We start from the raw sequence: 13,953 nt of genomic DNA, 5'->3' as shown, positions 1-13,953 counted from the left end.
TTTTTATATATATAAATTTCTGAGGCCTTTGCCTGGGGGAGGGAAGGGGAAAAAAAAAAAAAAGTAAGAAAACATCCATTTACAGAGGAATGTGCTTTTGCATTTCCTCCGGGCTGTGAGAAAGCGGCGATATTTTTTTTGAAGTGGCACCACAAGAGCGCTGGCTGGCGAGCTGCAGCCTGGGCTCTGCTGAAAAGGGCACTGTGCTTTGCTTTGAAGAGCTCAGCCACTCGAGCAGGATGAAAGCGTCTCTCTCTCTCTCTCTCTCTCTCAGAGCCGGCCACGGAACGCGGAGGCCGGTCCGGTAAATGCACTTCTCTTGCCTTCTGCTCTTTCTTTCGCTGTTAATGCGGTGGCTCAGTGGGTGTGAGAGGGTTCCAGACGGGTTGGTGTCGCTCCGTGGCCCAGAGCTGAAGTGTTTGTCCAGATCTCTCCCACTGCAGGAGCGGGAGCGTCTTCAGAAATCTGATAACCCCGGTTAAAAACCTGGAAAATCCTCCGGCTTCCTGCAGAACTTTAGCCTGTTGTATCGGTAAACACTCTGTGTCCAGGTAGAGAAACACCTTTTCCCAGTGGAAGGGCTTTGAAACCAGTGCACGCATTTAAAAATCGATTCCCCTTCTTCGCCTTGGCTGCTTCTTGAGGTGCTTTTTGAAGGTTGTTTCCTCCGATGGAAATGGTGTGTCAGAAGGACCTTTTTTTCAGTTACTCCTCTTGCCTTTTTTGCTGTTTGTTTCCTTCAGCTTTTGTTGCAGTGAGGATGACCCCAAACCCTAGGGCGGGATAGGCAAGGAGAGGGGGGGATCCTGCTCTGCATACACCCCTCAGTTCTGTACCACTGCAGTCTGCAACACTCAGCATTAGCAGTTCATATTTCACAGAACTGAGCGTGTCATAAGGACAGGGTGGAAACTCTGCCGAGCCTCAAAGCCCCTAGAAATAAAGAAAACAGGGAAGGAATCTCCCTGGAGAAGAAGAATGTGGGGTTTTTTTCCCAGTAATTCCATTCACAGCCCTTTTTCCTCAGGACTGCTGTCCATACCAGTAGCACCTGCAGGGTGAGGGGCAGCAGCTGAGCATTTTGGTGGAGGTTTTTGGGTGAATGACTGGGTGTGGGGAAGTGGTGCACAGGAGCCACATCTGAGGGATAGGGACGTGCAATAGTGCTGGGATTTGACATATATTTTTCATTCCTTCGTCTCTGGGCCCTGTAAAATCCTGTTAATGGTGGAAATAGTATTTCTGCAGAATTATTCTGCCAGTTTATTATTTAATCAAAGCTGAACCCTGCAGAGAAGGGCTGTGAACCTGCACCTTGCTGCAAATCACTTTTGTGGCCTATGATTGACCCTGCCTTAGAGCGAGGCTGCTGGACCTGATGTATTTGGAACAACGTGGTGTTGAAAGGTGTCTCAGATTTCCTCTGACCGGGATTTGGGACTTCCCTAGCAGTTGCAGTGTGCTCCTGCCCTGGGATGTGATGAAGGAGGAGTTAATCAGTGTGGCATAGGTAGGAAGTCAGGGTTTTGATTTCGGATACTCCGAATGCTATTTTGGGGGAGTTCTGTTGGTGTTGAGCTGGGGGGCTCAAGTTTTCCTGGCAATCTCTTTACCTAATCCCTGAAATCCCTAAATCTTCCAAGACTGCAGCTGAGGCACTGAGGCTGTAGGCACAGGGAACTGGGTTTGCTGTTTGGAGCTGGAAGGGGTGGCTCAAACCAGCAGCGTTTGCATCCAAGTTCCCTGGTTTGGAGCAGGAGCTGCTGCCTCTCTCTCCGCTCTCACCACCCTCCTGCTTCGCCCTCCTGCTGCCCCGAGCGAGTGACAAGGTAGAAACCCCAGGCGTGTTTTCCAATCCCCTTGTTATTTTAAATGGATGTTGTTATGGATTTTCCTGAAAACTGAGCTTTTACTGATGCGCCGGATTAGTGCTGATTGGTGGCACCGTAGCCATGTGCACACCTCGAGGAGAGGCAAGGACGTTCTGGTGGTGGCTGTCAAGAGATACCTGCTGTTCGTGCGGGGGACACCTGAGGGCTGGTGTGGGCCTGTGCCTGGCTGTGTGCCCACGGCTTGTGAACTTCCATCAGCACGACACGCCCTGCGCGTCCAATGCGCTTCGGGCACTTGGAGCGATTAACCGAAGAGTTTCATTTTGTGCCTCACAAAAGGTAGAACTGAGCTTTCTGGTTAAAGTGTTTGTGTGTTTCCTACCTTTGTCTGTGTCTGAGGAGTAATTTCTAAGGGATTTTTTTTCCACAGTCTGATCGCTTTGGTTATGTAGCTCAAATGTGAGAAAGGTTTCTTGTTACAGCTGGGATGACTCAAAAGACTTTCTATACTGTTGTATCAGCTGCTGATGGGAGTGCCTGGGTTACAGCTTCTTACCTCTTTACACTTAGGCCTTTATATTTTTTTTTCACTTGCTTTTAGCTTTACAAGTCTCAGGGATTCTTGGTGACATTCTAAGCTACCGTTTAGGCTCAAGAGACTGATACTGCAAAACTAAGGAAAACTGGCTCGAGCCTTGGAGGAGAATGGGAAATAGTTTCATGGCAACCTCCTCTTCCAAAGTTCACAGGAGTTCCCATACCTCTAATATTTGGCATCTGGTATTGGAGGGTCGTTTTAGCTATTTCATGAACATGTTCCCTGGTCTCTGAAAACTCCCTGTTTGGAAATGTGCTGTATTCTTGCTTTGGGAACCTTCCGTGTGCGCTGAGGGTGTGCCAGGCACACACAGAGAGCTCCTGAGCTGTCAACATGAGCCAAATCTAACGAGCAAGTGGGATCTTAAGATTTGTTCTTAACAAACAGAGTTACCCAAGTCTGCTGGCAGAGGAGAGGCAGGGTTTGAAGCCTTCCTCATCTTCTGGAAGCAGGGGGCCTTCTCCTCTCCCTGGCTGTGGGCAAGCAGCGTTGCCTCACACGTCCTCTGCATCAGCTGGTGTCTCCTGTGTCAAGAGGTGAGAAGTTCCTGTGGGAGAGGGAGTTGGCACTAGGAAAGCTGTGCTTGCTCCACTTACTGTTACAGATAATTTTGTCCTCGTTTGCCCTTCATACTGAGCAAAACTTCTGTTAACCTAGAAGTGAGGAAAATAATGTTCTCCACTCATCCCGGGGACAGAAGCCAGCAGGCAGGTTCTGCTGCGTGGAGCTTCCAAAATCTGCCACAGGGAGAGCGTGGGGGCCAAATCTTGTATTTCCCCAAACCTGTTGTGTTAAAATTGTCATTTACTTACTGGTGGCTCATCAGTAAAGTAGAAAACGTAGTGATGGTGATTCTCTAGAAATTGCTGCAGGTCCAGAGGTATCTCAGGGTTTATTGACCAACCCAGCTGGGGGGAGCAGAGGTTTTTGCATTATATTCGCAGGTGACATTGGATTGGAATGGTTGCAAAGTGCATTGAGCTCTAGATAGCCCTAACAAATTTGAGCAGTTCAATAGCAAGGGTATTTTTAAAATAAAAAAAAAAATAACAGCAAGTTAGTACACAAAAATAGGTGAAGAACAGAAGATTGGGAGGTGTTGGCTTCTCAGAAAAGGATCTGCCTGTGAATCACAAATTATTATGTGAGGGCAGTATCGTACTTGTGGGAAAAGATGAACGTACTGAGGTGTATGAGCAGGAAGACAGGCAGCGTGTGGTGTGATCCTGCTGCGTTTTAGGGGCTGGCTCTGCATGCCAAGCTGAAGCTCTGGTGCTTCTGGGCAGCAGATTCCAAAAAAACACCACAGGCCAAGTGGAGAGACTTGACAGAAGATCAACAAAAACAATCGTGAGTCAAAAACACCCCACAGTCTCCGGAAGCCTGAAACATTTTTGGCTGTTTGGCCTGGAGAAAGTGTTGTCATAGCAGTTTGCAAATATGCAAAAGGCTGCTTCAAAGGGGAAGAGGAATAATCTCTTTCCCAGATTATGTCAAACCAGAGCCTTAAATGGCACTTAGAAAGATTCACTCTGGACCTTTTACAACAACTGGTGTCTCCTGCTCCTAAAAAATGAGTACCCAGGGGGTTGCTGAAGCTGTCTTGCAGAACAAGCAGGGCAGTCACCTGTCAGGAGTGATGCATCTGCAGTGGATCCTTTGGGGACCCTGGGATGGATTGCATGATCCCTGGATGTCTTGTGCAGCCCCATTTTTCACCCTGATCTCCCAAGGAAGCAAAGTTTGTGGAGATGTGCTGTCGATGTCTTTCAGTCTTCCAGAATTAACTGTTTAAATCCTAAGGTCAGTGGCAGCCCAGTTTGAGCAACGGGGAGGACTCAAAAGGCCTGATGTTTCTGTGAATTTTATGGAAGTCGGTGGCTCAGGGGGAGAGAGAACTAAAGCACGTCCTTTGCTGCAGGAAGGAGAATTGAATATCGGTCAAAATTTACCCGGAGCTGATCAGCACGTGTTTATTCCTGAACCATTCATGTCACACTTGACCCTGTGGGATGGAGCCTGGACTGGGATACAATGTCAGAAGGAGGGATGTGCTGCTGCCATGAGGGGTTGATGCCAGTGCTGGCTGGGGACAGGGTGGAAGAGCACTGGGGTCAAAGAATCCTTGGTTACAAGAGACCTTTGGAGGGTTCTAATCCCGCTCAGCTTGAACAGGACTGTTGCCAGCACTTGGTCATGTTGGCTGTGACTTTGTCTTCCTAAATCTTAAAAGTCTTCGAGGATGGACATCCCCCACCTCTCCAGTGACCTTTTCCAGGGCTGCACCACCCTTCCCTGCTATTTCCTGATGCAGACCTTCCAAGGCACAGTTTCTCCATGTTGCCCCTTGTTTGGACCTGCTGTCTGGTGGCTCTGTAATCCTTGTAACTATTTCTTAATAAATGTAATAATGCTGTTAGATTGTCCTTAGACCTCTCTTTGCCAGGCTGGGCAAGTTCCAGCTCCTTCCACCCCTTCTTCAAGGCTGTGTGTCAAGGATCCCTGGCTATCCTGGCAGCCCTCACCTGGATTTTCTCTGCAGCCTTTTTTAACCTGGGGCTGGCCAGGCTTGGCAATAGTTAGTATGATTTCACATGGCAAACTGAAATATTTTATCTTGTTTTGGAGAGAAATTACCCCAACAATGTAGGAAAGAACAGGGGGTGGAAAAAAATCACACCGGTATAAGATTGTAGCTGTAGAATTAGGAATGTATAAATTAGGGATATTTGATTTGTCCTTGCTACTTTAGTTTTTCCTTCTTGTGTATATGCAGGTTGGGGCAGTGTCAGTGACACACTTTGTTGTTCAGCAGGATCTCTGTCTCCATCACTGAATAGTTGGGACGATGGAAGAAATTTGAGAAGAAAATAAGGAGAAATGTGTAGGAATGGGATCCAGAACAGTTGTCCTGCTCTGGATTCTGACAGAAACATCCCAAATAGTGCCAGGAAAGACAACTGTTAACCAAGCAAACCTACTGATAGTGTCTCCTGATGTTTTGTGAACTTCAAAATAAATTATATCCACCTTGCCTACCTAAAACAGTGCTTTCTGGGAGAGAAACAGGAATGGAATTAGACTGGGCCATGCTGGCCTAACTTGGGAAGAACTTAGATACCTAAACCTGGGCTTTCAGGAAGTGCTCAGAGGAAAGAAGGGGCATTTCACCTCTCCAGGGTTGGATTAGGATTAAAACTGAAAGAGTGACTAAGGAAGAAAGTAGAGTCAAGCCAGGCAGTGGGGCAACCTGGGCATTGCTGGTGTTTGAGGCACAGCTCCTCATCTCGATCCCTGGGGGTCCCTTCCAACTCGGGATGTTCTCTGATTAATTTGTGTGCTGCGTTTGGGCTCGAGGAGGTTAAAGCAGCTGTCTGGAGCAGCAGAGGAGAGCTGGTGCCTGCCAGAGCACAGCTGAACTGGCAACTAAGACTCTCTTAGGATTTACTCCCCTTGTTCATTCCCTTGTAAGCACCCAGGGCTTGTGCACCAACAGCTTGGAGCTTGCTGGGGGTGGGGTGGTGTGTGTATGTGGAAGGTTATAAGCTTATCTGTTCATCCCCTCACCACTACCCTGATCAGCTTGATGAAAGATATTCTTCCTCCCTAGAGAAGACTTTTTTTTTTTTTTCTTTCCTCCTGTCAGGAGCTCCTATTTCTTAATTAAACTGTTACTTGGAATTTGGGCGTGGAAACACGCGTTGCCTTCAGCTCCGTTTCACAGCCAATGCTCGCTCAAGGCAGCGGTTCAGAAGGAAGGAACATCATTCAGCTCGACTTGGAGTTTCCTGAGAATGAAAGCACCGAAGCTGTCAGGGCACCCAGATGTCAGGAACAGGCTGGGAAAGGTATTTCCCAGCTTAGTTACTGAAAATACCGCTGTGAACTGGTGCTACAGCAATACCTTTGGAAATTTCTGACTCCTTCCCTGTTTTGATGGCAGTCTCCACCAGTGTGTGCTCAGTGATCTCATCTTTTCACCTGCATTCTTCCAGGTCCAGGTCTCTTGACCCTGAGCTCCCTCAGCGTACAGTTTCTCAGTCGGGGTAGTGGTTGAAGTCCCCTGCGTGTGACTGTGATTTGCTGACACATTTTTAAGAGACGTGAAGCGATCCAGGCTAAAATATGGTATTACCCCATTTTAACAGCTTTTCCCTGGGCACTGCACTTAGAAGAGCCACCCCTGGCTGGAGAGAGAAAGCTTTGTGCTCATTGTTTTTGTAGCTGCTGTAATTTTAGTGCATGATTCCAGCTGAATACTCAGTGCCTGTACGGGGAGAATGGGCTGGCTATTTCCATTCGAAAAGCTGGGTTATGGAAGTTCACTGCACCAGATGGCTGCGCAGACTTATAATGCTCTGGATTATTAAAGGGCTGTTGTATTTTCCCTCTTTCATCCTTCCTTTATTCCTCCTCCCCACATCAACAAATTAATGCTGAATGCTCGGGAGCCCGTCCTGCGCGGACTTCAGCACATTGCATCTTTTCACTGGAAACTTTTTTGTTCCAGCTCTTTTGAACTGCTTGGGTTTGATCACCTCTTTGCAAGCGTTCGGGGGCTGAATGATGCCCGGGAGAGTGCAAGCCTGGTGTTTACCAGAGCCCCAGCACAGTCCTAGGCCGGTTTGCCGCATCACGTGTCCCCAGCCTGCTCCTTTGGAGTTGACACTTCTGGTTTTCCTGAAGTCATGTGGGAATCCCCTAAATTAGACAAAACTGCTGTGTTATCCTGAATGGGTGAAGGTTGCAATGCAAAGAATTCTTGGGGACCTTCACAGAATCATTAAGGTTGAAAAGGACCTCTAAGATCATCCAGTTAGTTTCCTTTTCAAAGCTAACAGCGTGTCATTTGTCTACCACCAGAAACATCAGAATTTCAAAGTGCAGCTACTCGAAAAAATTACAGAGAGATGTGCTCTGCCCCCAGCACCATTCCTGTGTGTTAGATTGAGCCGTTTTGGGGAGAAGAAAACAAATTGAAAGAAAAAAGCCTTTGCTGTTCGTATTTATGATCCAGGCTGAAAGAGCTGGGGCTGTTCAGACTGGAAAAGAGAAAACTGGGGAGACCTTGGAGCCTGCTTAGGTACTGGAAGGAGCTCTAAGAGAGCTGGAGAGGGACTTCTGATGAGGGCCTGGAGTGATAGGGCAAGGGAGAATGGCTTCACACTGACAGAGGGCCAGCTTAGATTGGACAGGAGTGTATCTGGGGGAAGCTGCATTGCTGAAATCTAGAGACTTCCAAAATCTGATTTAAAAGGAATACTTAGTGGGGGTGGAACAAAGTGACTTAAAAACCTGAATATAGCAGACATACTTTAAAGAACTAGTATCCCACAGGACAGTGCATTATCAACCTCTGCATTGTGTATTTTCAGGTAAAAGCAAGTAAAAAGCCGGCCTGAAACACTTGTTAAATTGTTCTCAGTGCAGGTCTCGGTGACCGCTTGGCGGCAGCTCCCGTCATGGGCAGAGTGAAATGCAGGGACTCCGCTCTTGATATCCAAACTCTTGGTGTCCAAACTCGGCCCTGAGAGCTGCTCTGCCTGCTGAACGTTGTTTCCCACCCCCACCCTAGCGCAGTCCCGTTGGTAGCGCAGGTTTTTGCCCCGGGTGGGGCAGGGTTTTGTCTGTGACACGACACGCTCCGGGAGCTCTGCAGCGGCGCCGGGCCCGCGTCAGCTGCCGGGGAACAGAGGTGGGTTGGTTGGTTGGTTGGTTGTTCAGACCGGAGGAACAGCGTGTTTGTTGTTTGTCCCCCGCACGCCCGGCGTGGACGGCGCCTCAATAGCTTTTATGCCGATGTGAATAACAAGCAGGGGTGGTGGTGGTGGGGTTTAATCACAGGGAGCCGAGCGCTGCGCGCAATCACGCGGCCCGAGTGACACTCAGAGGAGGATCTCTTTCTTCTCCTCCTCCTCCTCCAGGCTCCAAGCTTGAGTCTGAATAAAACGTAACACACTTGAGAGCTCTTTAGGGCATTGTAAAGGAGGCTGCTTCTCCCCCGAGTTTGTTGTCTAGCAGGGCTGAAGCTGCCGATGGGCGACGCGCCCTGTGTTTTACGGAGCTCAGAAGTTCGGGAGATGCTTTTGTGGGGAACGCTGGTGCACCTCGGAAGCAGCAGCTGGCGTTCCCGAGGGACCAGAGCCACAGATCTCCACTGTGGGGAGTTTCTCCCATTGTCATTAGGGCTGTAAGGCAGGCTGTGGTACGGGTTTCATACTTGGTTGGAGTGTTGCTAATCCTGGACTCGGTGCCAGCCGCTCGCTGGGGCTGACGTAGCTGCTTCTGCAGCCGTTTGGTGAGCCGTGCCAAGGAACGGCTGGGCTGAAAAACCCCAGCTGAAAAATTAACCAGAACGCGCTGATTTGGCTCAGTTTGTGTGCCCAAACCGAACTGCCCGTGCTGGCACTGTTGGCAGCGCAGCATCAGCGTGGGAATGGCAACAGAGATGGCACGTTCGTGTTCTGTGGCGTGGGGTGTTGCTGCTGACGGTGGTGAGGGTGCCATGTGAAGGCAGTTCCCTCTGACCAAGTTGGTGCGTTGAGCCCAGCCTGTTTGTTGGGGCAGGCTCACTCCCACTGAGTCTGTTTTGTCTTGTAAAGCTTCCAGGTAACTGTCTGATGGTTTTCTGTCAGGGGAGCTTGGCAGGAATCGATGGACTCTTCTAAGGCTTCTCCAGCACTCTGTCAGACTCATCCCAAGAATCAGGGGGCCTGGGACGCAGTATTTTTGGCCTAAGGGCGATGATTTGCAGCTGGGATAACATACTCTGTGCTTTGTGTTTTTGTAAAGGCTGACTGGCAAGGTTGATCCAGGCCTTTGCTCTTCTGGGGATCCCTCACCTTCCCCACAACATCATCTTCAGTGCTCGTGTCAGTTCTCCTGAAAACAACACGTAACTTGGGGGTAGGAATCAGTAAATCAATATGTATTTTTTCTTCAGTGGGTACTGTCAAACCTAAAAACAAAGCTTGGAAGTCAGATGATTGGTTCTTCCTTTATTTGCACACAACTTGGCTTAGGTTTTGCTAAGTTAAACCTGCTGTTTTGCCAACTGATGCAAGGTTTCTGGAGAGTGGATACATTTCTCCAGGGACTGGGGTTGAAAATTGCTTCTGTAGAGCGTAGCCTTACCTATTTTTAAGGAAAAAGCTTCAGTGAAATAAAAAAGATGCGTGTGGTGCAGCAAATCAAACCTCTGGCTGCGTAAACAGATCAATAAACTGATTTGTGTCTGCTGACCAGAAGAAAAATCTAATTGCAGGTGCTCCATATTCAACGTTTGTGGTAAACTAGAGTAATTGGAATAATGAGAAATCCAATGTGCTTTTGTTTGGAGTTTATTCTTCCTTAGGATTCATTAAGCTGGATGGGCCTCTCAGGGCTTAGGCTGGTTGTGTATCACCATTCCGAGCTCTTCAGACTTCACGGGTTCCTTCAGATTCTAAATCCTCATATTTGCTGTCTTTTAATAAGACTTGAAAAGATTGAAGCAAAATTGTTCCCGCTGTTTAGAGACTCGTTTCACTCACGGGAGTGTCAGCTGACTGAAGTTTAAATGCATCCGAATGGCACAGTAGCTCTGGGGTTGCCTCAAATTTCGGGTCTGTGCAGTTACTAACACCTGCATGGGGAAATAATGCTTTCCTGCGCGTCCTGAAGATGTATTTCCAAGTACTGTTGTGTCAGTCCTCAAGTATTTCTCATGTGAGTGCATCTCTTGCATCTCTTAGATAAAAAAAAGAGAGGATGGAGGTCCTGGCATTTCTGTGAGGGATGGTGATCAGAAAGGTAAAACATTTTAGGGAAAGGGAGGGGGGGGGGAAGAAATACGCCAGGAAAAACAATGAGGTTGGAGTTGTGTGAGTGTGTTTTCTCCATCTGAGTGGGACAAAAGCACTATCAGGGTACCTTAAGTAGTTTCAATTGCTGGTAACAGAAATGAAGATGGTAGTAAAGAGTTCTTAAACAGTTACTGCACAGAGAGGAGAACTGTCACCTGTGTCTGCTGCCACTTTGAGGTAAAGTCAGTAAATTGGATCGAGTATCATTAGCTTGGATGTCTCATTAGGATTGTTTGGAGAGTGGAAAATGAGTCCTCTGTGAAGGAAACAGAACAGGATGAGTTCTGGCTGCTGGGAGGAGGAAAAGGAAAGAGAGGATTGGAGGTTGATGGGCTGTAGCCAGGTAATGATGGCTTTGTGATTTTAACTGAATGAATAGCTGAAAATGATTCATTAAAAAAAAAAAAAGCTACAGAAATATATAGAAGTTTTTGAAGGCAAGCTTGGAAAAGAGGAGGCAAAACCTCTTGCTGCTGGGTTTCATTTGGATCTGTCCATCAAGAGGAGGGAGCCCAAAGGTCTGTAACTGGAGATCCCGAGTGGGAAGGGAAGGTGATGTGTTGCCAGTTGACATATGGTACCACCTGGGATTAGCTGAGATTATGCCAATGAAGACTAAACCCTGCGAGTTGATTCCCTTCGCTGTTATTTAACAAAATGAAGTACCTTACCCAGAATTTTTTTTTTTTTGTTAACTGATTTAGTTCTTGAAATGTGGAGGGGAGGGGGATTTTGGATGGGGTTTCAAAGCGCAGAAGTGCTGTCTGATCTACAGGAGAAGGCTGTGCTTCCTTCCTGAACCCTCTGGAGTATTTCCATTTCTATCCTGAACACTTTCAGGAACATTTTTAGTTATTCATGTAGCGGTATTTTCTTTATATCAAGTAGTTCCTATCATTTTCACTTCTCTCCTCTTGCACAGTTGCTGGCAGTGATCATATATCCCACTTCAGCTGAGTAAGGCAGATTGTTTTAGTCATTGTAAAATAAGACTGTGTGTACCCTGATCCCCCCTGGCAGCTCAGTTAGAGCCCGAGTTCACCTTTCCTGGCCATGGGCTGGGAGCAGTGCTGTAACTCTCAGACCATCCTCCCTTTCATTATAAAATCCTCCCAGGGATCTGCTCTCTTGCTGGTGCCTTTGAGTCTTTTGAAAGCAAAAAAAAAATGCTTTCAGTAGCAACGAATTGCGAACCTCAAAAAAATCAGGACATACCTTTTTTTAGACCTTTTGCACAAGGAAAAGGCTTTACATCTGGCTGTACAGGCAGTGGAACCTGAATTTTAAAATAGCTGGGTGCTTTTCTTCCTCACCCAAGGAAGAGAAGAATGAGAGACATGGTGTTTCCACTCAGTTCCCTGTATGTGTTTGTGCGTGGACACCATTACTGTATCAAAATCCTCATTGCAGGAATCTGCTCAGGCTTTAAAAATTCAGGATTGGTGGTTTCAGGAGGGGTGAGACCCACACAATGCCCTGTGATTGCAGAAAGCTGCCCTTGCCCAGCTCAGTTCTCCACGTGGGGGTTTCTGGTGGCCACGCTGCCTCCTCCTCTCCGCCCTTACAGTCCATTTTGCCACGTTTTTCTTCCTAGCTTCGTCCACAGCCCAGCCTTAACCTCATGCAGAAGGAAATGTTCTCACTTCCCACCTTAGTGTGAATATGGTATTTTGTCAGAAATGAAACAATCCCAGCGTGTGTGGCTGTAGGTGTTTGACTCATAACTTGTTATGGCCATTCTTGGGTGTGCTGGGAGGATATTTATTATGTCCAATTAATTATTTGGGGCTTGTTTCTTTAAAACCAGCATTTTGTAAAAAAAAAATTTCCTTCCTCTTTGGTAAAAATTCCTGAAAATCGCTTTTATCAAACACTTGTATACATTTAGGACATTTTATGGGGTTGTTTCCGGCTGGGCTGAAACTCGGGGTTTGACCAGTTCTAGGGTTGACCAGTGGCAACATCTAAATTCCCACGTGGGAGTGAGGCCAAGTCCCACAGCAGAAAATTTTCCTTAAGGTTTGATTCCAGGGATTGGTGCCGAGGTCAGGGCTTGCTCCCTGGATGTGTGCGTCTTTAAGATGGAGAGTCAGAAGAGCCCCAGGGGTTTGTTGTCAGGATCCATCCTCTGAGTGATAGGGCTGATGTTCCTGCAGTAATGGCTTTGTCAGATACAAAGCCCTTGGTTGGACTGGGGAGGGTCTTCAATGGGCTGCAGTTCCTGTGCATTTCCCACTAATTCACCCTCTCCCCCTCACTTGGAGTGATTGTGTCTCGTTCTCCTTGGGCAATACTGCCAGTTGCAGATCTGAAGGTGTGAGGATAAAAGAGAAGAGAAGCAGCAGAACGGCCCCAAAGTGCCTTTTGGGCACGGGAGGAATTGATTAATCAGCAAAGCCGTGCCGGGGGGGGTGTTTCATTCTAATCATCAGCTCTTTTGTGTTCCAGCCCTGGCCCAGCGTGTCCAACCTGGCCAAGGATTTCATCGACCGCCTGCTCACGGTGGACCCCAGCGACAGGATGACGGCCCTGCAGGCCCTGAAGCACCCGTGGGTGGTCAGCATGGCGGCCTCCTCCTCCATGAAGAACCTCCACCGTTCCATCTCCCAAAACCTGCTCAAGAGGGCGTCTTCCCGCTGCCAGAGCACCAAGTCGGCGCAGTCCACCCGCTCCAGCCGCTCCACCAAGTCCAACAAGTCGCGGCGGGTGCGGGAGCGGGAGCTGCGGGAGCTCAACCTGCGCTACCAGCAGCAGTACACGGGCTGAGCCTCTCCAGGCGTCTGCACACACGTGAGGAACCTGCAGGTTCCTCCCTCCCTCCCTCCAGGTGTTCCCCCCGCCCCATCCACGAGGAAGGTGTCCCCCCCCATGGTGTGGAGGACAGGGAGCCCCCGCGAGCTGTGCCGGAAACGGGGAGGGGGGGGGAAGCCCTCGTGGGCTCAGAGCGCGGCTCAGAGCACCGAGCAATACAAAAATTGAGGGGCCATCTGGGGAGAAGAGCTCTCTCTCTCTCTCTCTCTGTACCCCGGGAGCTTTCGGGTTGTTCGCAGTTATTTATTAATTCCAGAACGTTAAGTTTCTCTCGCTTGGCGTGCGGGGAGAAAAAAACCCCAAAAACCAAAAAAAAAAACCCCAACCAAAATCACTTGTCCTGTACGTGCACGTCCCTGTGTGTGCACGTACACGTGTGGGTGTGAATGTGCATTGAAAAATTATATATACACACACAGGTTTGGAGCTGGTTTAGTCAGACTCCGTGGTGCCTTTGCAGCAAAGCTGGCATGAGTCAGACGCAGTCAGAAGTGGGATAGCTCTGACTCACCGGCTGCCCACCAGCTCCTCGCCAAAGAGATGCCAGACAGCAGTTTTCCCACCATGGAGGTTTCCCCCAAGGGCTGCCATCCACCTGATGACGTCAAGGAGTTTACTTGTCGAGGGTTTCGCTCGCCCTGATGACGTCAAGGGTTTGCCCCTTGAATCATCCCTCCCCTGTTTGCAGCAAGACCCGGTGCCTGCCAGGCAGGGTTGGTTGTTCTTGCTGGGCCGTGCCTCTTGTCGTGTCTGTGACCTGTTACACACCTTGCACACTTCAGAGAAAGAGTTGAGAAAGTCGAGTTGTCTGTGCTAAGGTGAGGTGGGGGGGGAAGGGAAGGAATTTCTAGGGACGTGCTTCCCACCC

The 13,953-nt window shown here is 48.6% G+C and overlaps 1 protein-coding gene across 2 annotated transcripts in view; it reads left to right on the top strand.

Moving 5' to 3' along the window:
- PSKH1 (protein serine kinase H1) overlaps positions 1-13,046 on the top strand; it is a 33,433-nt gene extending 20,387 nt beyond the window's left edge. For both annotated transcript variants that reach the window (XM_027906429.1, XM_027906428.1), the window contains exon 3: positions 12,723-13,046. In XM_027906429.1, the coding sequence (XP_027762230.1) occupies positions 12,723-13,040 (318 nt within the window). In that variant the 3' untranslated portion in view covers positions 13,041-13,046. The remainder of the gene's footprint in view (positions 1-12,722) is intronic.
- Positions 13,047-13,953: the final 907 nt, after the last annotated feature.

Source organism: Empidonax traillii, unplaced genomic scaffold (genome assembly GCF_003031625.1).
Source record: "Empidonax traillii isolate 1590-97213 ecotype Southwest subspecies unplaced genomic scaffold, ASM303162v1 scaffold1297:size275931, whole genome shotgun sequence".
Classification (NCBI taxonomy): domain Eukaryota; kingdom Metazoa; phylum Chordata; class Aves; order Passeriformes; family Tyrannidae; genus Empidonax; species Empidonax traillii.
This window is presented reverse-complemented; position numbering and strand designations above follow the sequence as displayed.